At 44.1% G+C, this 24,636-nt stretch overlaps 1 protein-coding gene and 1 long non-coding RNA gene across 4 annotated transcripts; one reads left to right on the top strand and one right to left on the bottom strand.

The window, feature by feature from the left end:
- Positions 1–1,072: 1,072 nt before the first annotated feature.
- Positions 1,073–14,769, top strand: Oli (Olig family). Of its 3 annotated transcripts, none has more exons than XM_071665004.1 (2): positions 1,073–1,486; positions 12,706–14,769. In XM_071665004.1, exon 2 carries the CDS (start codon positions 12,708–12,710, stop codon positions 13,638–13,640), a length of 933 nt encoding a protein of 310 aa, XP_071521105.1. In that variant the 5' UTR covers positions 1,073–1,486; positions 12,706–12,707; the 3' UTR covers positions 13,641–14,769. The 3 variants fall into 3 exon arrangements, with proteins under 3 accessions (XP_071521105.1, XP_071521103.1, XP_071521104.1); XM_071665002.1 differs by having other exon boundaries at positions 1,073–1,481; XM_071665003.1 differs by lacking the exon at positions 1,073–1,486 and adding an exon at positions 12,487–12,584 and having other exon boundaries at positions 12,629–14,769.
- LOC139750326 (uncharacterized) lies at positions 1,522–21,220 on the bottom strand. Its single transcript, XR_011713111.1, has 4 exons — positions 20,571–21,220; positions 19,997–20,146; positions 19,607–19,779; positions 1,522–2,038 (listed from the first exon to the last, which is right to left on the bottom strand). It is a non-coding gene; the product is annotated as an uncharacterized lncRNA (long non-coding RNA).
- Between the last annotated feature and the right edge of the window lie 3,416 nt (positions 21,221–24,636).

Genomic DNA, 24,636 nt, shown 5'->3' on the forward strand with positions numbered 1-24,636 from the left:
AAACCATCAGATATCATGAGGAACAAACCATCAGTTATCATGAGGAACAAACCATCAGATATCATGAGGAACAAACCATCAGATATCATGAGGAACAAACCATCAGATATCATGAGGAACAAACCATCAGATATCATGAGGAACAAACCATCAGTTATCATGAGGAACAAACCATGATATCAAAAGTAACAAACTCTCATCCTGAGGAGCAGAGATCATTGGTCTGGTAAGGTGGGACTGCCATCAACGAGATATGCGACATCCTTCAGGAACTCAGGCAAAAGTTTGTGGTTATGGCCAATTTTATGTTCTAACTTATCATCTTGCGGCGGCCGCCTCCCTCACACACACACACACACACACACACAGTACAGACTTTCGATACTCTCCCTCGGGGTCAAGTGATACAGCCATGTCTCTGTAATGGTGGAGTGTTACACACTCGCGTCATTTATTGCTTCCCTTCCTCAAGTTCCCCGGGGAAGTACCAATAAAGCGGAGTCTATGACATATCCGTGAAAACATCCCGTGACCTGAAATAAATTCAGGATACAATAGCTGCCCCAAATGGCTGGTCGGAGGCGCTCAACAAACCGCAGTCCATCTACCAAATTATGGAGCCTAACATTCCCGTGCGCCCGCTGCTGCCATCACCAGTCTTTACTTCCTCGCCCACTTTATTGCAATTACTCATCATTTCCGGCATGTTCACCCGCTCCTGAATTGAGATGTAAAATACTTGTAAATCTTACACCCCTGACATAATCAGAGAATGGCGAACGAGTCTGTGAGCGATAATATGACGGAAGTAAATTTTGGAAGTACGCATACCGTGTCATCTGTCATATCAGATGCACTGGCTGCCTGCGGGCGCCCGGACTTGCGATTGGTGGAGCAGGTCGATACTGAGCCAACCACGGTGGGCGCTGCCGATTCCGGTGGGTGGATCCCTCTGACGTAATTGTCAGTACGAGCGCCCATTGGTCCAAAACACATCCACCATCGCCGCTTACTTTCCCGCCGCCGGGCTGTGATTGGTGGCCCGAGACAAAAACAGTAGGGTTGTGTGTTCGGGAGGTGCTCGTCGTTGCCGACAGATTGGAAGGCGTCGCGACCAGACTCTCGAACGATCATTGGTGTCCATCACTCAACAGACTGTGATCCCACGACAGAAATGTCTAGTGATACGTGACGTCGTGTACCATAGTTAAGTTGTTAATTACCCGAGGCAGTAACAGGTGGGGGGCCCCAAGGCCGTCTACTGTCGGAGAGCTGGACAAGAGGGTGGCCCAGGGAGGCAGCCGTCTAGGACAGACAATCACAGCTGTGTGTGTGTGTGCGTGTGTGTGTGTGTGTATGGTGTCACAGCCACGGGACAATCTAACACTGGCGTGTAGACCGTGAATGGCCCGGCCGGGTCCCTGCGAGTGAGAGACACCGAGGCCGCCGCTGCCACACACGCCATCTCAAAACACCTGCAGGTAAAGTCTGTAGAGTCCCCTGGACCGCTTTCGCTTCCTGTGCATGTGTTAGTGAGGGAGGGGGGGTTGGGTTAGGGCAGTGACGATGTCATTATAGTCAACAAAGACACGGGGAAGACACATGTGTGGGAGGAGGCAGGAGAGGACCAGCAGTAGGACGATCACAGACCCTACCCCAGACCATGGGCGCCCAGTGTGACTCCCACATCATCACTACCATGAGACCTCCACAGCAACTCATGAGTCACCCAAGACGTGACTGTATCAGTGGTGTTGTGGGTCAGTAGTCATGGCAGTGGTGGTGGTGGGGCAGTCGAAGGAGTGTCCAGGTGGCGCCTTGAGAAGACCAGGGTCACTCCTCCTACCGAGAGGGCCCCTTTACCATACTGTATACAGAGACCAAAAGAAAACATACATGACTTGATCTGCAGCGCCTTCTACGAGGTTTACACGTACCTGAGAGGGTGTGTGTGTGTGGGTGTTGTCATGCCGCGCCCCTGCTGCCTCTCCTGTACACTCCCACGCTCGCTCCTCCCATCCGTATCCACAGATTATTCCTACAAAAATTCACATTAAATTAAACCAAGGTGGAACACACATGATCTGTCTCATTACAACTTCCACCTTCTATATATATATATATATATATATATATATATATATATATATATATATATATATATATATATATATATATATATACATATAATTTATATATTACAACAGAACATTGCTCATGTACCAGTACTTCTCTCTGTCCACATCCTTCCCCGTGTCCCATGCCAAACGACCCTCTACCTACCACCACATGTCATCTACCACACGGCCCCTCTACCACATGATCCTCTGAATACCACACAACCTCTAGCTACCACACAGTCTCAGCCTTACGACCCTTTGCCAGACAGAAGGATTTGTCTGTGGCATTTACGGATATGGGAACAAGCGTATGACACGGTGTTACGAGTACAATGTGTGCTGGGAAAGGTACTTGAAGCAGTGAGGGTTTTAATTAAGAGAATTAAGTATGCATGCAAGTGGGTGGAAAGGAGAGCGAGTAGTCCCTGGTGAAGGTGTATGCAAATGGGTGGAGAGGTTAGAGAGTAGTCTCTGGTGAAGGTGGGTCTCGGACAGGAGTGTGTGGTGTCACCGTGGTTGTTTAACTCGCTAATGGACTGGGTAATTAGGGAGGTGAATGCGAGGCGTAGATCTGCTGGCTGCTTGGGGATGGAGGGGCCTGGGAGGCGAGTCAGTTGCTGTCTGCTGATGATACAGCACTGGTGGTCAGTGCGAGTGAGTTTGGGCGAGTATGTGAAAGGAGAAAGCTGTGACGTGTTGTGAATAAAAGCAAGGTTATTAAGTTCAGTAGGAGGGGAGAAAGGTAGTTTGAGTGGTGCGTGAGTTTGACCAGAGAGAAGCTGGAGCGAGTGGAGTGTTTTAGATACATGGGAGCGGACATGGCAACGGACGGAACCATGGAAGCTGAAGTGAGGTGAGCGAGGAGGCAAAAGTCCTAGATGCATTGAGGAGAGTGTTCAAAGTGAGGTTACTGTGTGTGTGAAGGCAAAGATGGATATGTTTGATGGCACAAGAGGTGAGACGGCGTCATATGGATGGAAGGTGAGGACTCTACATGAAAATGTACGGAAGAGGTTGGGTGTGCTGGATATAAAATGTCTGAAGACAATATGTGGTGTGAGATCGGTTGATCGTATGAGATGATAGAGTAAGAGTGAGGTGTTGAAGTAAGAAGTGGTGTGTCTGGCAGAGTAAGAGAGAGGTGTTGAAGTAAGAAGTGGTGTATCTGGCAGATTAAGAGAGAGGTGTGGTAGTCAGAAGGTGTGTGTGAGGCAGCTGAGGAGGGTATGCTGACACGGTTTGGACGTATAGAAGGAGAGGAGCGGCTAAGATGGTATTAATGTCAGACGTGGAGGCAACAAGAAGAAAGTGGGAAGCAAGGAGGAAAAGAAAGGATGGAGTGCAAGATGTGTTGAGGGTTCATGGCCTGTACCATGCAAGAGGGTGCGATACGTGCATGGGATACAGCGAACTGGGGCGATGTAGTATACGAGGCAGCGTGCTATCAACGAGCTGAACTAGAGCGTACGAAGCGGTCAGGAAAACCACGGCAAGTTCTATAGGCCTTGGCTGTGGAAAGGAGTGCTCTGGTGTAAGTGCATTACACATGGCATCTAGTGTGTGGAGATGGGCAAATGAGGCCGCTTCGTGTGATCCTGGCGCTACATCATACGCGGGACACGTCGAACTAGTATGTGGGGTCGGGCAAGCTCTTCCGGGAAGTGTAGATATATTGGAGTGCAGGTGTTGGGTAAAACAGGTGTACAGCAGTGCAAGGCTACATGGGGTAGTGCAGGCGGATGACAGTGCAAATGCGCACTGGTGTAAGACTGAGGTGTGCAGGTGTGTGATGCTGGTGACGCACATGCGTTATCATTATACACACCTGAGGGAGTCAAAGGTAAGTGTATGGAGTTGCAGATGTTAATTGGTTCAGGTATATGCGGAGGTGCAGATGTACGGCTCAGTAGCGCGGAGTTTGCCATAGTGTTACAGATATGTGGCACGCAGTCTTGGATGTAGTGCAGGTGTGTGGCGGTATGTGTGTACTGGTTAAGGTTTAGGATGAGGTCAACTGTACGTACAACGATGAGAGTACCGGAGACGGAGGCGGGAAAGGTCATGTGTGGGAGAGGTACAGGTGAGTAGTGTGTGTGTGTGTGTGTGTGTGTGGGTGTAGCAGTGCAGGTGTATAGTGATGCCATACAAGGGAATGATCATGCCCCTATCACGGTCATCTCAGGTCAGAGGTCATGTAAGAGTTTAGAAAGAAAAGAAAAAAAAAATCTATTTTGAGCGTTTGCGGTCGTGACGTGTGAAGGTGGAAGGGTTATAAAAGGAAGTGGGAAAAGAACAACAGGCGCAGGAGAACACCACAGGCTCGCTGTACAACGGTCAATCCTCGTGTGGCTGGTCCCCACACACAAGCTCTGGGAAGCAGCAGATGGACGCGTGCCGCCGGGGGCGACGTCATAGAAGCCGGGACACACACACACACACACACACACACACATATAGATAATATCAGGAGAACAGAGAAGGAGGCACGATGGCAGTGGAGGGAGAGGGAGGATGAAGAGTAGTGATGGTGGGAGAGGCAGTATGAAGGAAGGCTTCTGACACTCCACCCTGGGGATGACTCAGGCAAGTGGAGGACGACCCACGTGAGGCATGGGAACAGTACTCCACCCTGGAGGGTGGGGGATGACGGTATATGTGGTGATGGAAGGAAAATGGTGGTGAAGGTGCGCAGCTATACACAATGGTGCGGGTGCGTAGCTATACACAATGGTGCGGGTGTGTAGCTATACACAATGGTGCGGGTGTGTAGCTATACACAATGGTGCGGTGTGTAGCTATACACAATGGTGCGGGTGTGTAGCTATACACAATGGTGCTGGTGTGTAGCTATACAGAGTGATGCAGGTGTTCAGCTATATACGAGGGTGCAGGTGTGCAGAGTGATGCAGGTGTCCAGCTATGTACGAGGGTGCAGGTGTGCGGCTATACACAGGGGTGTAAGTAGATGTTAACAAAGGTTTACATAACAGTTACGTAAGCGTAAAAATATGTGGCTATGCAGGTGTATGACGTACATCAATCTGAATGTGGTGCACGTGTATAACAATAACAGATGTACGAGACTATATATATATATATATATATATATATATATATATATATATATATATATATATATATATATATATATATGAGCAAGTGGCATTACAGGAGTACAGATCATAATGTGTGGCTCCAATGCAGGTGTAGCAGTACACATGTGTCGTGGTGCAGGTGTACTGTGGCGCAGGGGTGTGACGGTCCTGTGTGAGGCATGGCGGGTGTATAAATGCACTCGCGTAGTGAAGATAGAGGCTTGAATGACGTGAATTGGTGTAATACATTGTAGTACGGAAGGTGTGTGTGTGTGGAGGGGGGGGTTACAGATGTTTTCCTGTGAGTGTAGTACAGGTAAGTCGAGGTGCAAATGTACACTGATGAAGATGCATTATTAATATATATGATATCACAGGTGTATGGGGGTACAGGTGTGCCGGGTCGTTGGTAGTGGTCAGTTTTATGGAAGGTGCGTCATTCAGAGAGGTCTGGTCAAGCAGGTGTGTAGTGTTGCAGGTTTATAAGTTAAATTTACATACATGTGGTGTTGTGCATCGCTGCACATGTATGGATGCAGGTGTGTGATAGTGCAAGTGTGCAACACTGCAGGTGTGTGCAGGGTCAGGTGTTTGATTGTTGTGCAAGTGTGCCTCGATGCAGGTGTATGACAGTAATGCAAGTTTGGTGCACCGACGGTGGACGGTGATGTCGTACATATATGCGGCTGAAGTGCAGGTATGTGGCACCTACGATTTGCGAGTGCGTGGTTGTTTTGAGTCAGGTGTGTCGGAGAACGTGACTGTTGGCACTAGGATGGGGTGATGAAAGTGTGTCGCTTTGAGGCAGGTGTTTGGTGCACGCGATTCCTGATGCAGGTGTGTGGATGCAGATGTAAGATGGTAATGCAGGCGTTATGATGCAAGATATATATATATATATATATATATATATATATATATATATATATATATATATATATATATATATATATATAATATTTGGAAGTGGACTCGGCAGCGAACGGAACCATGGAAGAGGAAGCGAGTCATATGGTGGGGAAGGGGGCGGTTCTGGGAGCGATGAAGAATGTTTGGAAAGAGAGAACGTTATCTCGAAGAGCGAAAATGGGTATGTTGAAAGAGTAATTCCAACAATATTATATGGTTGCGGGGCATGGGCTATAGATAAGGGTGTACGGAGGAGGGTAGATGTTTTGGAAATTAATTGTTTGAGGACAGTATGCAGTATAAGGTGGTTTGATCGAGTAAGTAATGATACGGTAAGAGAGATGTGTGGTAATAAAGAGAGTGTGGTTACGAGAGAAGAGGGTGTGTTGAGATGGTTTGGACACATGGAGAGAATGAGTTAAGAAAGGTTGACAAAGAGGATATATGTCAGAAGTGGAGGGAACAAGGAGAAGCGGGAGACCAAATGAGAGGTGGAATGATGGAGTGAAAAAGCTTTTAAGCGGTCGGGGCCTTGAACATGTAGCAGGAGAAGGCTTTCAAGGAATAGAGTGAATTGGAACGATGCGGTATACTGGGGTCGACGTTTCGTCACTGACCTAAACCAGGGCATGTGAAACGTCTGGGGTAAACCATGGAAAGGTCTGTGGGGCCTGGATTTGGATAGGGAGCTGTGGTTTCGGTGCATCGCACATGACAGCTGGAGACTTGAGTGTGAACCGATGTGGCATTTCCTCTTGTTTAATGGCGCTACCTCGCTGTTGCAGGGGGTGGGGATGCTGTTTGCTTTGGGACGGGGTGGTGCCGAAAATGAATGAAAGCGAGCAAGTATGAATATTTTGGAAAAGTAAAATGAGAGGGGAGGATTTCCAGGCCCCCCGCTCCCACCCCTTTTAGTCGTCTTCTACGACACGCAGGGAATACGTGGGAAGTATTCTTTCTCCCTTAGCCACAGTGTGGTGGTGCAGATGTGTGGTGTGGGTGCGTAAACCACAAGAAATTCTAGTGATTAGGTGTGTGGTAGGTCAGGTCTGATGATAAAGGTATATTGCTACATTGTATATATGTGGCTGCCACGCAGGTGAACGGAATGGAAGGTGTATGGAATGCTCATGTGTGGGGTCAAAGTAGGTATCAAGTGGGAGATGCGGGCGTGTCGTAGCGCAGTTGTTTAGCTATATATGTGCAAGCTAACGCAGGTGTGCTACGGTGCAGGTATGTCGTAAGGCTGGTGTGTGGTGCAACAACTGTCACTGTGGCGGCGACGCTAACAGTGAGAATATGAACAGCGAGGTCGAAACTCTGGTGACATTTACACTACAATTAAGAACATACCTTTCTGACGCTATCAAATATATATATATATATATATATATATATATATATATATATATATATATATATATATATATATATATATATATATATATATATATTTACACTTTATATACACGTACAGCTTTGCAGTGCCATTTCTTGTAATGGTGAGTTTTACTATTAATTTGTTGGGGAAAAGTGAGGAGAAAGATGATGTCTGTAGATTAAGTAGAATGTAGAATTATACTCCATTTACTGAGGACTTCTCTGGAACATTATGGTGTGTGGTAGTACGAGTATGTGGTTGTGATGGCAGTGTTGCTGGTATGGGGCAGTAGTGTGATGGTGCAGGTATATTGTGGCAGCGCTTGTACAGATGTGATGGTGGGACAGCGGTGCAGTGGCGTTGCTCGTACAGGTGTGTGGTGGTAGTGTGTAATGGTGCAGGTAAGTGGCGGTGATCGTACAGGTGTGTGGTGGTAATGTGTAATGGTGCAGGTAAGTGGCGGTGCTCGTACAGGTGTGTGGTGGTAGTGTGTAATGGGGCAGGTAAGTGGCGGTGCTCGTACAGGTGTGTGGTGGTAGTGTGTAATGGGGCAGGTAAGTGGCGGTGCTCGTACAGGTGTGTAGTGGTAGTGGTGCAGGTAAGTGGCGGTGCTCGTGCAGGTGTGTATTGGTAGTGTAATGGTGCAGATATGTATTGGTGGTGCTTGCACAGGTGTGTAAGGTGGTGTAATGGTGCAGGTGTCTAGTGGCGGTGCTTTACAGGTATGTAGTGGCGGTACTTGTACAGGTGTGTAATGGTGCAGATGTGTAGTGGCGGTGGTGTGTAATGGTGCAAGTGTGTAGTGGCGATGCTTCTACAGGTGTGTAGTGGTGGTGGTGTGTAATGGTGCAGGTGTGTAGTGGCGGTGCTTGTGCAGTGGTGATACTTGAAACAGGTGTGTGTTAGCGTTGATGCACGTGTGTAGTGGTCATGCTGGTACAGACACTATATAATCACTGTGCAGGTGTGTAGTGGTGGTGCTAATACAGGAGATGGATATTGGTCACTTGGCATCTTAATCAGTTTCTACCTACACCAACATCGTATCCCTCACAGTAGCCTAACAATTCGCATCTACACATGGCTATACCAACTAAGAGAAAAAGACTTTTCCTTATTCCTGCAGACCTTCACCCTCCCATACAAGGTAAGACAGGTTATCCCTCACGTCAAACATACAAGACCACAGAGTAACCTAGGATAGGTTAAGTTACGGTGAACTGTCGCTTCTTGAACATAGCCTATCCTACATTAGGAATTTCCTGAGCCTAGCCTACCCTACATTAGGAAATTTCCTGATCCTAAGCTATATTAGGAATTTCCTGAGCCTAGCTTAGTAGCCTACCCTACATTAGGACTTTTCTGAGCCTAGCCTAGTTAACGTTCAGACGTTCCTGAGCCTAACTATGGTAAGTTATTGCTTTCATCTCCCGAACCTCGCCTTAGTGAGTTTAAACACTGTTGGGCTAAGGAAGATTAGGTTAAGCATCGCTAGTAGGTTAACCAGTCGAATTAACTTCGGTTAAGTATTGTGGGTTGAGCAAGTTAGGCAACGGTCAGTGAAATGTTGTACCCTTCTCATTACCTGAGCCCAAGATCGGATGGAGCAGATCTCAGAGTATGGCGCTACCTAACCCACGGGGGCAAGTGTTTACATTCCTTGCGCTACTTTATTACTAAATTTATCAACTTTTCCCAAAGAGGGAAAGTTGTTGCAATGACCCAGATTCATAACAATTAGATCAATAATTAAATGGTCATGAATCTGCACTAAATTGAGAATAATCATGAACCATGATAAACGCACGCTGTGGCACTGTTAATTGACTTTAAGAAAGATAATTATGTCAATGAAATTCATCGTCTGGGAACATCACTAACAGAAACAGAGAAGTTGGCAATTGTTCCCCTGGCGTCTGCTGCAGCTGGACAATGAAACTGGTGTTGGGTGGATGAATGGTTCCGCACATCAAGACAGATTTCGTTGGATAGTCGACATTTTGCAACATTTCTTCTATGGAAAAAATGACTGAATCCTGGGATATGGTCGCGCAAGGAACGCCAACACTGACCCACCTACGTCATTTTCAATAATTTTGTCACATACTTATCTTACAATAAGCCCTGTTATCATTTATCGAGTTCTTTACCATTAAGTACGATCCATGGGTACGATAGCCCAGCCTTTGGTCAGAGCGTCGGTCAGGTAGCGTACTCAGGGATACCCAAGCCTGAGTGAGGGTTGCACACGCCACCAGAGTTCGCTCAGTGTTGCCTCGTCTTCACTTACTTTCTATGGTTAAAATATGTAGAACATGTTGTAGTGTGAAGATGCTGCTGTGGTGCGAAAGAGATTGGATATAATGATGTCTGGTGATGTGGCAGGTGTGTTGTGGTGGTGCAATTGCAAAGAAAATTCAATTCATTTCTCTCTGTCAGTGACAAACAAAGATACACTCTCCAAATAGCTGCCAGTGAACGGGTCGCTCTCTCCGACCTACGCTTGTGCAAGCCTGCTACCTACCTAACCATCTGTGAAACTATATGTGACAATTCAGGTGTGTGTGTGTGTGTGTGTGTGTGTGGGTATTATACTGCCCGTGTATAATGCTGACCCAGTGGTTCAGAGTATGCTGTTACTGATGTGATGATGATGCAATTCAGTTTTTGTGCAGCACGCGCGGGGTACTACTGAAAATACACTATCATCGGGGCACCAACCACTAAATTTACACTATCATACAACTTATACACTTATGTTGTCCGTATTCATCGTCTCATCATAAACTCTAATCCATTCATCCACTGTTGTACCATAAAAATCTTTACATCTCTTCTTACAAGTTTCTCCTTTAATTTCAAGGTATGTCACTCTTTTCACTTCTCTCTTCCATGATGGACAAATTCGTGGCTTCTAACAACTCACTGGAACACAGCTCCCTTAATTCCGCTATCGTGTTTGCTTGCTGCCCTCCTCTGGGACCTTCTCTGTTAGTTCTTCGCGCATCTTTCGACGCGGTAACCAAACCTGAGAAGCATATTCTAGTTTTGGCCCAACATATGATTGGAACAGCTTGCCGAATATTTCCTTAATCATGCACATGGATGTAATTCTAATAATTGTCAGGGGACAGCTTGTCTGCTCTACTATTCTTCTGAGGCAAGGTTCTAGCGACAGGTTATAAATACAGCGTCGTCTCCCAAGCCTCCCTCACACACATATTCCCGGAGCTTACTTTCTGCTAGACACTGATCATTGCGCCGGCTTATGTCAGTGCGTCCCATCCTTTGCACCGACTCTTGCTGAACTTCATCTACCATATATGCAACCAACATTCAAGTTTGTTTAAGTCCCATTATAGGGTAAAGCAATCCACCTCACTCCCTACTTACCCTCATGACTTTAGCAGCACCATGCAAACGCGTTTGGTTCGGAATTCAATTCTTCTGACAATTACATATATCAAGAAGACTGAACCCTGCCGAACGCTCCATGTCACCTCACTTCAAGAAAATTGTCATGCGTCTTTTGATCTATTTCATAAAGGCAGGGTTCCGTTAACATCATTTTTTCAGCCGCATGCGGCCAAGAATATATATATATATATATATATATATATATATATATATATATATATATATATATATATATATATATATATATATATATATATACGAATAATATATGCGGCCGGGACGTAGACGAACAAATATGTGATGTGTGACCAGCAAGCATGAGACGGTGATCAATTTCTTCATTAACTGCATTCTGGGTAAACAAGAAACAGATAAGCGAGTGAGATAAAGACGTGGTGAAAAAGACGAATGGTTTTGAGTGCATTATCTTCCGGTATTATGAGTGTCTTGCTTTCTACTGGCCTTTGTTTATCAAACTTTATTTGGTTTTCAGAAAAGACGACGTTATTAAACTGTTGCAGATTGTACTGGTTCAATTTTTGTTCTGCAGACGTGAATGTATAATACAGTTCAGCATTTCCTGACTGCTCGTTTCTTGTCATAATCCACTGAAGTAATCTTGGTCCAATGTTACATTTGATTACCACGTGCGGCAGTCGCGGCCTATCACTAGTTACCTGCTAGTACAGTGGCCAACAAGTTCACAAAGGTTGCGGACCCCTGCACTACACGGTCATCTTCAAACCACCGAAGGTGTTCCAATCCTTTATTCCCGCTTCGCGATCCTGTTGCATTACCAGGTTCCCACGCATACAGTGTCAAATGCTTTCACACACTCCACCCAACTTTCTGTTTTCTGCAAAAACGGAGCTCACTCTCTCGTAGAAATCTAAAAGGTTCTGTCACACAGGAATCTTCCCTAAATCCGTGTTATTATCTTTCATGTAGTTTGTACCTTACAGTCATCCACTTGTTTTCTGATTTCCTTTTTCCAGTAAGTTACAACCCCACACTTCAGAGAAACTGGTCTGTACTTCAGCTCAACTTCCCGTTCTCCTCTCCTGAAGTCACTGTGTTACTGTGCAGGTGCGTGGTTTGTGCCTGTGTGTGTGTGTGTGTGTGTGTGTGTGTGTGTTGTGGCGCTGGATAGTGGGAAGTGATGCCAAGGTCTCGGGGTGTAGGTGTGTGGCGGCACACGTATTTATGTAAGGGGTTGTGTCGGGTGACAGGTGTGATGGTGCAGGTGTACAACAGATGTTGGATGACATGTGGTGGTGCAGGTGTACATGTGACAGGTGTGATGGTGCAGGTGTACATGTGACAGGTGTGGTGGTGTAGGTGTATATGAGACAGGTGTGGTGGTGCAGGTGTATGAGACAGTTGTGGTGGTGCTGGTGTACATGTGACATGTGGTGTGCAGGTGTACATGTGACAGGTGTGGTGGTGCAGATGCACATGTGGGGTGGTGCAGGTGTACATGTGACAGGTGTGGTGCTGCAGGTGTATATGAGACAGGTGTGGTGGTGCAGGTATACATGTGACATGTGGTGGTGCAGGTGTACATGTGTGACAGGTGTGGTGGTGCAGGTGTACAGGTGTGGTGGTGCAGGTGTACAGGTGTGGTGGTGCAGGTGTACATGTATGACAGGTGTGGTGGTGCAGGTGTTCAGGTGTGGTGGTGCAGATGTACAGGTGTGTTGGTGCAGGTGTACAGGTGTGGTGGTGCAGGTGTACAGGTGTGACAGGTGTAGACAGGCATTAACCAGGGTGTTGTTGTCGGCAGACATGATGAGCGCCTTCCCCTACCCGGCCATGTTGGGCGTGCAGCACCTGATGGGTGGCGACATGCGCCCCGCCCCGCCGCTGGCCCCCGCCCGCCGCCCCGATCACGAGCCGCACACGCCCGCACCTTACTACCCCCGGGACGCCCACCACGCCCCCAGCAGGGACGATCACACGGCCGCCCGCGACTCCATGCAGCTCCTGCGTAGCGACCTCTTAGGTCTGAACCGGAGCCAGATGGTGGCGCGGGACCTGCCGCGGGATATGGGCGTGGCGGCCGCGGCGCAGGACGAAGGCGGCGTCCTCCAGCGGGACCTGCCCAGCCTCCAGCCCCTGGACCACACCATGAGCGGAAACATAGAGAACCAGGACCCGGCCAGCGGGCGCGGCTCGCCCCCCGTGAAGGAAGAGCGGGACCACCGCGACGAAGGCACGGGCGGCTCGTGCAGCGACGAGGAAGCCTCGCGAGGCCCAGCTGGCCACACGGGAACGCTCCCGAACAAGAAGCTTCGTCAGCAGAAACAAGTGAGACTGTCTATTAATGCACGGGAGCGGCGACGAATGCACGACCTCAACGACGCACTGGACGAGCTGCGAGCTGTGATCCCCTACGCCCACTCTCCCTCCGTCAGGAAGCTCTCTAAGATCGCCACGCTCCTCTTGGCCAAGAACTTTATCTTGATGCAGTCTAATGCCATCGAGGAGCTGCGGCGCGTGGTGACCTACCTCAACCAGCCCGGAGCCCACCTGCCACACCTGCCCTCCTCCGTCGCCTTTGACACAGGCACCAGCTTGGGGGCGGAGGCTGCCCTGCCCACCTCGGCAGGCTTTCCCCGCCTCCCCCCACAGAGCCACAACCCCAGCACCCCGAGGAGTAGCAAACTGCAGCAGCCGCTCTTCACCGACCCCTCTCCGCCCTACAAGTCACAGTCATAACGAGGGTGGGTCCAGCAGGAGGCACTGAGGGCGTGGCAGGAGACGGAGGCAGGCAGAGAGAGCCATAGTAAGAGGGCCAGAGTGAGCGCCACACAGCAACCAGCTCTCACCAGCAGCCATGCAGGTCGTGCAGCCGCCGCCTCTCACGTGCGTTGACAGGCAGCCATTTCCCGACATGTGCAGCACACCCATGACTCAGCTCCGACCCCTTCGCGTCCTACCACACTACCGATTCACTCTTCCCAAACCCTGTCTTCTTTAAATTTCAAAATACAAAATGCTACAATGATTCTGAGAACTCATGGTACCGAAGCATATTCCTATGATTCTGAGAACTCATGGTACCGAAGCATATTTCTGTCTTGATACAGTTCTGTATATAATGCCTTTATTACGAAGACTAACCTGAAATATCCTGTCATTATTCTTTACTGCCAAGTCTTGATTTGTCATATTCCTTCCTCGCCTCACCTGCCCCATGCACAGTGCTCGGTCGTCCCGAGTTATGATTATCATTTTCATTTCTACTTTGTTTCAGTCGCTCACTTTCCTTAGTGAGCCTTGAAGGTGCTTTTCGCTTAGCTCCTTCTACATTTCCTCATCTCTTCCTGCTACTCCATCCGCCATTCTCCCATGGACAACTTCCTCCATCCACGATTCCCTCCATGAAACTAATTAGCTTTTCCTCCACACGTTCAGGGTTGTGCCCACCTCTCCACGAGGGGCCCATCACCAAACTAACCCTCCCCACTCACTCTGAAGGAGGAGATACTCACAAGTCCCACTCACCACTTGTGAAAGATGATCAATGAACTAAGGGTGTATGTGAAATGCATGTATATATATTATATATCACAAGTCTTGACCAGCAAGGAGGAGCCAGATGCCCGCATCATCTAGGGTTAGTTCGCTAGGTCACAGGATAGACGGCAACGTCCATAAGGCTTGCCAGACACTCTGTGTACAGTGTTGTCAGGATAGATGTAATTTTTCACACCGATAAACTTATAGTTAATGTCTAGTTCACTGCACAGCGGCAGATGTTTGAGTGTATGCCCCATGTAAATATTGATGAAGTATTGTATGTATTGTATATTGAAGGGTCATTAATAAAGTGATGTTATTAATATTACTTTGTTTTCTGATCACTCCAACTGGCCTCTTCAGTGATTGATTTCATTAAATTATTAGAAGTCAAATGTGTACTACAATACAAGCCTCATCATGAGTCTAATCAAGCAAGTCTAGCTTGAATACTTGACCATTAAATATGTCGGAGAATTCATCTAACATTATGAGTCCAAGCTTTCAAATGGTTCAAATAATGTGGATATAATTATCTTCAATGACAGACATACCTAAGCAAGAACGTGTACTGTACTTATGTGAAAGGTTTGAATAATGGCACTGATTATATATATTTCTGTAAACCCTATACAGTATTAGTGCACTGCATGCCCCTGCCCCCAAGCACGCCAAACTTCCTGGGTGTGAAAGTTTAGCAAGTGCTGGGCGCTGGATTCTTTCGAAAAAGCTTTGGGTAATCTCTGCACGTACACGATGCTACACCAACACATAAACCATCATAATGTCCTCCCTCTGTTATCCAACATGAAAAAATATCTCCCAATTTTAAAAGTCAAATGCAATCGATCACAAACCGGAGCCAAAGGCCTTTTTCAAAAATATGTAAAACCCGAACTTCAATAATCCTTCATTAAATACAAAAAGGCGTGCACCTGTGTCTGGTATTGACCACAAAAGACATTCTCTTCGGGACGCCGTCCAACTCCACATGGTAAGTTTGACCCATATCAAAAATGTACGTTAAACATACGCAGCCTAGCCGACATAAACAGCTGTATCCGAATTACGTCGAAGGTTGCTTATATTCATGCAAATTAGGTATAGATGTTGATCTTACAACGAAACAGTTCATTACTGAAATATGGTCCTATGTCCTGAATTTCATATATACCTCCAAATGAAGAATCAAAACACCATAAAAAGTTTAAATCCCTATTTTTTTCAAACTAGATTCAAATAACATGACTGTATTATCATGGGTTATGATGCAGACGTTTCGCTGGTTTGATATGTCTATGTACAATATGGCGTCAGTATTCCAATAATACAACTTAAATATTACAGATAAATCGAGCAAGTGCTACGAAAGACATCCATGGAAAGTCTTCATCAAATGATTTTTTTGTATGATAAATTTCTGCTCTCTCCAGATCCACTCCTTACCCGACAACTTTGTTTTATCACAAACCTGACAGGAATGTTCGAAGTGACCAGCGATACTTATCATATGGGAGATTCTTTTTTAAGATGGCCATCTAAAGTTGGTGAGACGAGCAGGAGCGGAGGCAGTCACCACACACCACACCATCACCAACACGGCCGGCCGGTGGGTGACCCACACCACACCATCACCAACACGGCCCACCGGAGGGTGGGTGGCGGCAGGAGCTTGCAGCAGGCCAGACCAGGACCCGCCAGCAGGCAGAGAACCCCCGCCACCAACACAGGAGACGCTCCCTCTGGACACACCAACTGAGGTTTGATTTAACTTTAATATCCTTTATTTACGTTCGGTGATAGCACACAAGCATCATCTGGTAATGTAATAATTCGGTAACACACACAAGCATCATCTGGTAATGTAATAAAATATTTTCACTGTGGCTCAGAAACTATTTCTATAATGCCGTTTTTTTCGGAAAAAAAAAGAACAAAGCTATCAAAAGGTAATCTGTTACCTTCTATCACCCAAAATCTTTAACGCAAGGCATAGGAGCTTGGTTCCTCATGGAACAACGTAGTTATTAGATAAGGACTGTTAAGTTGATCACTCAGTCAACCGAAAATTTTAAAACTCCAAACATTCCGTGATCAAATCGCAGTATTTGTGGTATGTTACCTCATTATCCTCAGTTGATTTGGTTTAGGAATGATCCGTTACTCTGACCAAAACACGTATTATCTATACTTACAGACGGCTCACATCAATCTAATATTGTAATGATCAATATGGAGTTTTCCTACGCAATGCCTTTGATATTTTGGTGTCAGCCGTCATGACAATGACCCACTCCACCTGCAGATCTCCTGGATACGACTGTACAGGGAAGTACTTGATTCCCACCTACTCAAGTGGCGTAACTTACATTCTACGGGCATTCCTTGAAAATAAATCGAAACATCGCTGTAATCATTTTGAGGGCATTTCAGGGAAAGATCCCGTGAGCATTAAACCAAAATCACGAGGGGGCGACTGAAATCTTTTGATACGGCGAGTCAGCCAGAAATCGCTTGCGTTTTTTGTAGGATGGACACCGCTAGTCCTCGGAAAAGCAAAAAATAAGTAATCAAGTCAAAATAAGTAATCAAGTCAGAGTATGTTTGGTCTCAGAATTATCTTGAACACCTGAAGGCTTTCAAGATACTTCGACGTTGATAACCATTGCGGTCGATAAGCCAAAAGCCCAATAACCAAAACAACAATAAGCAAGATCTTGCATTCTTATGGCTACAAGGCTATGGCTCTGGAATGACAAATAAAACGCACGGGTCAGTCCAAAAGCAATAGCTGCTCTCATTCAAACTGTGGCAAGGATTGTCACTTCGTCTTTCCCCTAAATCATTCATTTTCCTCAGGGAAAATGCCACTCGATGATGCCGTGAAAATCTCTCTCAATAATGCTCCTTACAACGTTACTTTATATATATATATATATATATATATATATATATATATATATATATATATATATATATATATATATATCAGCTTCATCTGAACTCACAGTATCCTGTCACTGCCTTCAAGACGCGAGGAATACCGCAAAAGGAAACATTCTACTGAAGTCTCCTGTTTAGTATGGAAACTAGGATACCAGACGGAAATTTCGTCTGCTATTTCTCTGCATCACTGACTGCTATCGCTCCGTAACAGCGATGGCTGATAGTCTGACCAGCAAAATCATCAAAATCAAATCTGAACTCTCATCTTACCTTTACTAGGTTAGCTTACATTCTTATATTGGGTCGAGTGTTTTCGTGTTTTTATTCAATTTATAGCTATCACTAAAAAAAGTACCTAAATATAATTAAAGCAACAGCACATATTATGATGATTAGGATGGTTATGTTGGTCAAGTATCGCAATTATTAAAACAAACACTTTCAAAATCCCGCAAGCTGGCCAAGTTACGCAAGCTGGCCAAGTTACGATCGTGGCACCCATCTGATACATGACATCGTCCGGAATGCAATATTTTCTTTAATAACCTGTGGGTAGAGAGGACGTTGAACCTTCCACAGAAAAGAACCCATGCCTGGATACAGCCTAGCTAGTATCTAACAACTGATGTGTTTATATCTTCACGCATCCGGTAACGGGGCTGGGTGTTATCACCGATCACGTCACAGTTATCATATACACCACACAAAGGAATGGATCAGTTAGATAATAGTTACTACACATATACATGTTACAGAGGTAACATGGCCGAAAACTTTTGTCCAGCACATATCAGCATTTGCGATGGCAGTGTAGCAAAACAACACTCATGATGTAACTTTCCATAATACGATTATCGCTGCGTATCATGTCAAATATGAACTATATTCTCTTTGCGATAGTTATACTTACATTGTTACATTGTTGCAAGTCCAGAAACTGACCATATATTTGTACTTAACGCCTCCCTAGTGCTGGTGGACAGATTGCGAAAACACACACCGCCGATCTTTCACACAACCAAGTGTTATATGGGAATAGCTGCCGGGGAAAACTTTGATTGCTAAAAACAATGAACTCAATAAATCCATTTCCCTTAACATCATTCGACAAACCTTATGGATCTAACATTCTTTTAATACGAAAAGACAGACGGACACATCACAGTTGTGGAAAGAAATGTAATTACAGTGGTAGGGACACGTAATTGCTTCATGGTTTTAGAATCATCACTCCATTAGAGGCATGTCGGTCTTCTGTCACTCCTAACGTGTTATCTAACCAACCTAACTCTACCAAACTCACTTTATACGAGAATAATAAGCTATCGAGCTGGTTAGTACTGCCACCAGATATGAACAAAACTCGAAGACCAACTACCTTCTGTTAGGTATGATAAATATCTATACGAAAGACCTCAAAAGTAAATGCAAAAGCGACACTCTACTAAATTCAGTTAAACATTTTGTTAGATCTCCATGGCATGCAGCGCTCCTAACGGTGGGATGGTCCTGGCATATTTCAAATGACAATGTGTTATGATTTTGGGTCATACATCTGGTTGATCAGCGGGCATTTAAAGCAAAATATGTAAGATAAATGGTGGTGCGCTCACCAAAATTTGAATTATCGAATACTTTGACATTATGTACACCTTACGAAAAAAAAAAATCTTGTCTCATCAGAATTATTCAGCAGATAGCAACATTCCACACACTGCAACAGATACACAATTCTATACAATACCAGTACCTTGTAACTGCACATCACATTGAATTATAGTAACATTACGCATCATGACAATATAACATGATCATGAAAGAGTGTACCTTTTAACGAAAGTACCTCTAAAATGAGCCTTACTCAGCACAATGATAGTAACATATGATATTACAACGTAATGGTGTCATATACACATATGTTTAACTTTACATGATTGTACCATGATCTATATAGACAGATAACATTAACGGGTGCATCCAAATGTGTGGTTGCATCTGATTCCCACACTGACACTTCTTCCTGTTTTTACATTTAAGCTTCATATGTCTGGATAAATAATTTACCTTACAAAGCTGTACATGAACCTATAAAACCTGTAAGGTGCAACCACATACTTGGACGTCCCGTAACATAATAATTATGTATAAATTCCACTAAAAGGGTCCAACAGATGTGGCATGGATTTAAAGGAAATGCAAATCAATGGTCTACTTACACTAAGTGATTTACACTGGCGTTGCGTGATTTTGAACGTTGTCTTTTACGAAAATGACTCGGCCGGATTTAAGGCTGTGGAGGCCCCTATGCAGTGACTGTCCGGTCATCCTGCCTTAATAGTTATTACTCCTACCTCTCCACTACAATTGAGACATCAACGCACAACACGACCTACAAAATAAAAAAAAAAAAAATACATCGTATAATTCTGTTTCAGAATGTCTGTCATGGATTGATAATATATCTGCGACATTTTATTCGTGTTCATCTGAAACAGAGAATGAAAGGAATATGCTATAAATCAAAGTTACCAAAAACAAAAACAAAAAACGTACAAAAATGGATAATTTCGAATTGGTTAATAATAAGCAGTGTGATGATAACTCACCACAAGATATGGTGACGTTACATTGTTCCTTCAACACCAATAAAATCTATTTCTTCAAAACAGTTTTCTGTGGAGGCCTCTAAGCAACTGCGCCCTGGTATAAATCCGGCCATGCAACTGTTACGTTGAACCCCATCGGGATTTTCTTTCCTGTAAGTTAAAATCAAGTTATATTACGTTATGGAAGGACATTACAGTGGGCGTATTCGTTCTTTGTATCTGCCAAGGCCGTGTCAACCGCACAGAGAAATATACGCCTAAAAAAAAAAAAAAAAGGTGGGGAGGGATATGAAGCGCTGGGAAAACGTTGCGTTAAAGTTCAACCAGGTGAAGGAGGAGGAAATCAACAGATTCAAGGAAAATCACACATAACTTCCTTACCCGCAGTTTTTTTTTTTTTTTTTTAGCAGAAATACACCAATGTAATAAGATGCAGGAGACCGCATGATTGGCTGGAAGAAACAATGATATCTCTTAAATTTCGACCATATCATCGAAAAGAGGATATATGCAAGTGTCCACTGATATATGCATTTCCAATGATCTCTGATACTTTTACAATAGACTTTTTTACCTTATTAGTAATGATAATCGAAGATGGCAGGACAGACCTAGTAGTGCAGTTCACATGATCAGGTGAGTGGTTGGTTGGTGGCCAGTATGGTGCAGTGCAGGCGAGGTCACCTCTCAACAATTGCCTGGAGAACAGCAGCCAAGCATGGTCTTAGCTTTTTTTTTTTTCACCTAGAACCAAAAAAAAAAAATTCAAAAATGTTGTCAGGAAGAATTGGTATTTGCTGTTGTTAATGACAAGAGTTCCTTGATTATCTTACGCACATGTTTATCTTACCATCACAACACCTTCCTTTTTGACCATCACAACACCTTCCAAGATATATCTTGCCATCACAACACCTTCCTTTTTTACCATCACAACACCTTCCAAGATATATCTTGCCATCACAACACCTTCCAAGATATATCTTACCATCACAACACCTTCCAAGATATACCTTACCATCACAACACCTTCCAAGATATATCTTACCATCACAACACCTTCCAAGATATACCTTACCATCACCTACAACATCCTCCTTCTCTCATGGTAACAACAACACTGATGACATCATCGAGGAATGTAGGTAAGACGCTCCACTGAAACTTATTCGACTACGGCGTCATCTATTGCCCAGCTCTAGGATTACTCAAAGAGAACGGTTAAAGTGCTCTATAACTTCCGTCATTGCTCAGGTATTACTCAAAGAGAACAGTTAAAGTGCTCTATAACTTCCGTCATAGCTCTGGTATTACTCAAAGAGAACAGTTAAAGTGCTCTATAATTTCAATCATAGCTCCAGTATTAGTCAAAGAGAACAGTTAAAGTGCTCTATAATTTCAATCATAGCTCCAGTATTAGTCAAGGAGAACGGTTAAAGTGCTCTATAATTTCTATCATAGCTCTAGTATTACTGAAAGAGAACTGGTAGAGTGCTCTATAATTTCTATCATAGCGTTAGTATTACTCAAAGAGAACTGGTAGAGTGCTCTATAATTTCTATCATAGCGTTAGTATTACTCAATGAGAACTGGTAGTGCTCTATAATTTCTATCATAGCTCTAGTACTACTGAAAGGGAACTGGTAGAGTGCTCTATAATTTCATTCGCAGCATGAACCATTTCAACAGTATCTGTGTCATTAAAACCAAAATAAGTGATTTCTGTTAAGTGAAAAAAAGCTCCTTTACATAACTATATTGGTGATTATAATTACCCTTATTTTACCATACATTTTTCTTCATTATGAATACACGAATTCATTTGTAGAATAGCACACACACACACACACACTTACACATCTGTATGTGGAGAATCCAGTCACATAGTCTGTTCCCATTATGGAAATGACCAAATAACTAGTATTTTATAATAGTAAGTCAAGCATGAGCCATCTATATTCACACTTTATTTGAAATTGAATAATGCATGGGATCCTTGTTGCGATGATGGTGAAATCATAATTTTCAGATTGTATGCAATCTTAACTATAGAATTGAAAGTGTTACTTCATTATATTTGCCAGTGTAACAAATCGTAACACTTAGTTACAATTATTTGTATATTTTCCAATTGTAAAGAGCAAATTCCCATACACACATCTCTTAAATACCACAGAAGCTAAGAAGCTTTATGTTGTGTAAGTTTAGAAGCTTCATGTGTAAAGTTACGAAGCTTCGTGTTGTATAAGTTTAGAAGCTTCGTGTTGTGTAAGTTTAGAAGCTTCATGTTGTGTAAAGTTACGAAGCTTCGTGTTGTATCAGTTTAGAAGCTTCGTGTTGTGTAAGTTTAGAAGCTTCGTGTTGTGTAAGTTTAGAAGCTTCGTGTTGTATAAGTTTAGAAGCATAAAGAAAAGTAAATAATGAAGGAAAATATGCTTGTCATATCAACAATTGCAGCGCCATCACTCATTACTCCTCCCAACTAATATATACACCAAGTGATGCCTCTGAGGACCTTACTTTAATCTTCCATGGACAACACACTTCAGGGGGACTTTGGTAACCCAAATCTAGTTCTGAGATAGGCTCCGCGAAGCGATGGGAATAATCATAAAATGGATTGTAATTACTTCTTTACCTCCCATGTATACTTGACATCATTATCTAGTGAATTACCTACTACTCACTTTAGAATCTTCTTAATTGGTCATATCAACACCTCAAATTACTCGTAGCAAGTTTATTAAGGGCCCGTCCGTACCCATTAACCATAAAACGTCGAATTTTCATTTCAATCTTTTTAGTTATAATATTCAATATAACAAAGATTAACACACCTAGATATTAACTGTAAGTTTTATAGTCTTTTTTTTTTATAATAATATTCTTTTCATCAGCCTTGTGTAAACTGAAAGAAAATATGTACTCTCAGAGCAAAGGACATGAATTACATATTGTTGATTTCTGCATTCCCTCGGGGGCCCGCAAAATAGGGGGTCTGTCGGTGTGTTGCAACAATGGCTGTTACATTAGGTTAAGTTAGGTTAGCTTTCAATATCACAGTCCAATATTTGATGGAGAGTAATACAAATATGTATGTATGTACAGGCGAAAAATAATTCTACAGAAAGCTGCACTTGCAAATTATTTACCTTATAAGATAGTATAGCAGACCTTCCTTAAAATGAACATGGGTGGGTAGGTTTTGACCCTAGATAATATCATAATGCTTTGGAAATATGTATATAAAACTGGATAATTGTTAGGGCTAAAAAAAAAGTCATCTTTCTCTTGGGTACGCTGCAACAATGCATATTTCTAAAAAAAAAAAGTTCTGTTTTCTTAGACAATGAAGACATCATTAGCATATACCAACCACCACAGGGCAAACCAAAGCTTTAATTAGGCCAGGCCAGACCATGGCAAGGTTGTCATATTCCTGTTATCCAAACCAGAGTTAACGGTGGCTTAAGGTGGATACAACAGCCAGCTGAACAAGTTAAGATATGTGGATGACTGGAAGGTGGTAATGGAAATGTTCAGTAAAAGTTCTGGAAGCTTTCGCGTTCTTATTTCTAGGTAAAGATACATTAGTTAGGAATTGGTTGAAGACCATATTTTCCCGGTGCCTCTAAACCCTTCCCACTTTTGACGTTAAAAGATTAAAAAAATGATCAAACTTAAAGAAATTACGTGATAGCGTAATAAAGTGAGAAGACCACACGATTTTTTTTTCAATTGACAGTCTTAACTAACTGTGCCATATTCAGATTCTTAGCTGGACAGGGCAGCATGAAGAATGTATCAGGCAAAGGTGGTGTCATGCATAGGTGGTGTCATGCATAGGTGGTGTCATGCATAGGTGGTGTCATGCATAGGTGGTGTCATGCAAAGGTGGTGTCATGCATAGGTGGTGTCATGCATAGGTGGTGTCATGCATAGGTGGTGTCATGCAAAGGTGGTGTCATGCATAGGTGGTGTCATGCAAAGGTGGTGTCATGCATAGGTGGTGTCATGCAAAGGTGGTGTCATGCATAGGTGGTGTCATGCATAGGTGGTGTCATGCATAGGTGGTGTCATGCATAGGTGGTGTCATGCAAAGGTGGTGTCATGCATAGGTGGTGTCATGCATAGGTGGTGTCATGCATAGGTGGTGTCATGCAAAGGTGGTGTCATGCATAGGTGGTGTCATGCATAGGTGGTGTCATGCAAAGGTGGTGTCATGCATAGGTGGTGTCATGCAAAGGTGGTGTCATGCAAAGGTATATCAGATGTTAACTGTCCACAGTAATATTCTTCTTCTCATTACTATTACTCGTCAACAAAAACGCTCAAACTTATTTTGAGGTTCAGGCAATGACTAGGCTTGCAGTTAGGAACAGAATGACCAGATCCTGACTATATCCTCCACAACTGCCCACATCTTCCACAACCAATCATCCTCCACAACCACTCATCATCCACAACCGCCCACATCCTCCACAACCGCCCTTATCCTTCACAACCACCCACATTCTCCACAACCGCTCACATTCTTCACAACCGCCAACGTTCTCCACATCCGCCCACATCCTCCACAACCACCCAGATCCTCCACAACTGCCCACATCCACAACCGCCCACATCCTCCATAACCGCCC

The sequence above is a fragment of the Panulirus ornatus genome, chromosome 9 (assembly GCF_036320965.1).
Source record: "Panulirus ornatus isolate Po-2019 chromosome 9, ASM3632096v1, whole genome shotgun sequence".
Taxonomy (NCBI): Eukaryota; Metazoa; Arthropoda; class Malacostraca; order Decapoda; family Palinuridae; genus Panulirus; species Panulirus ornatus.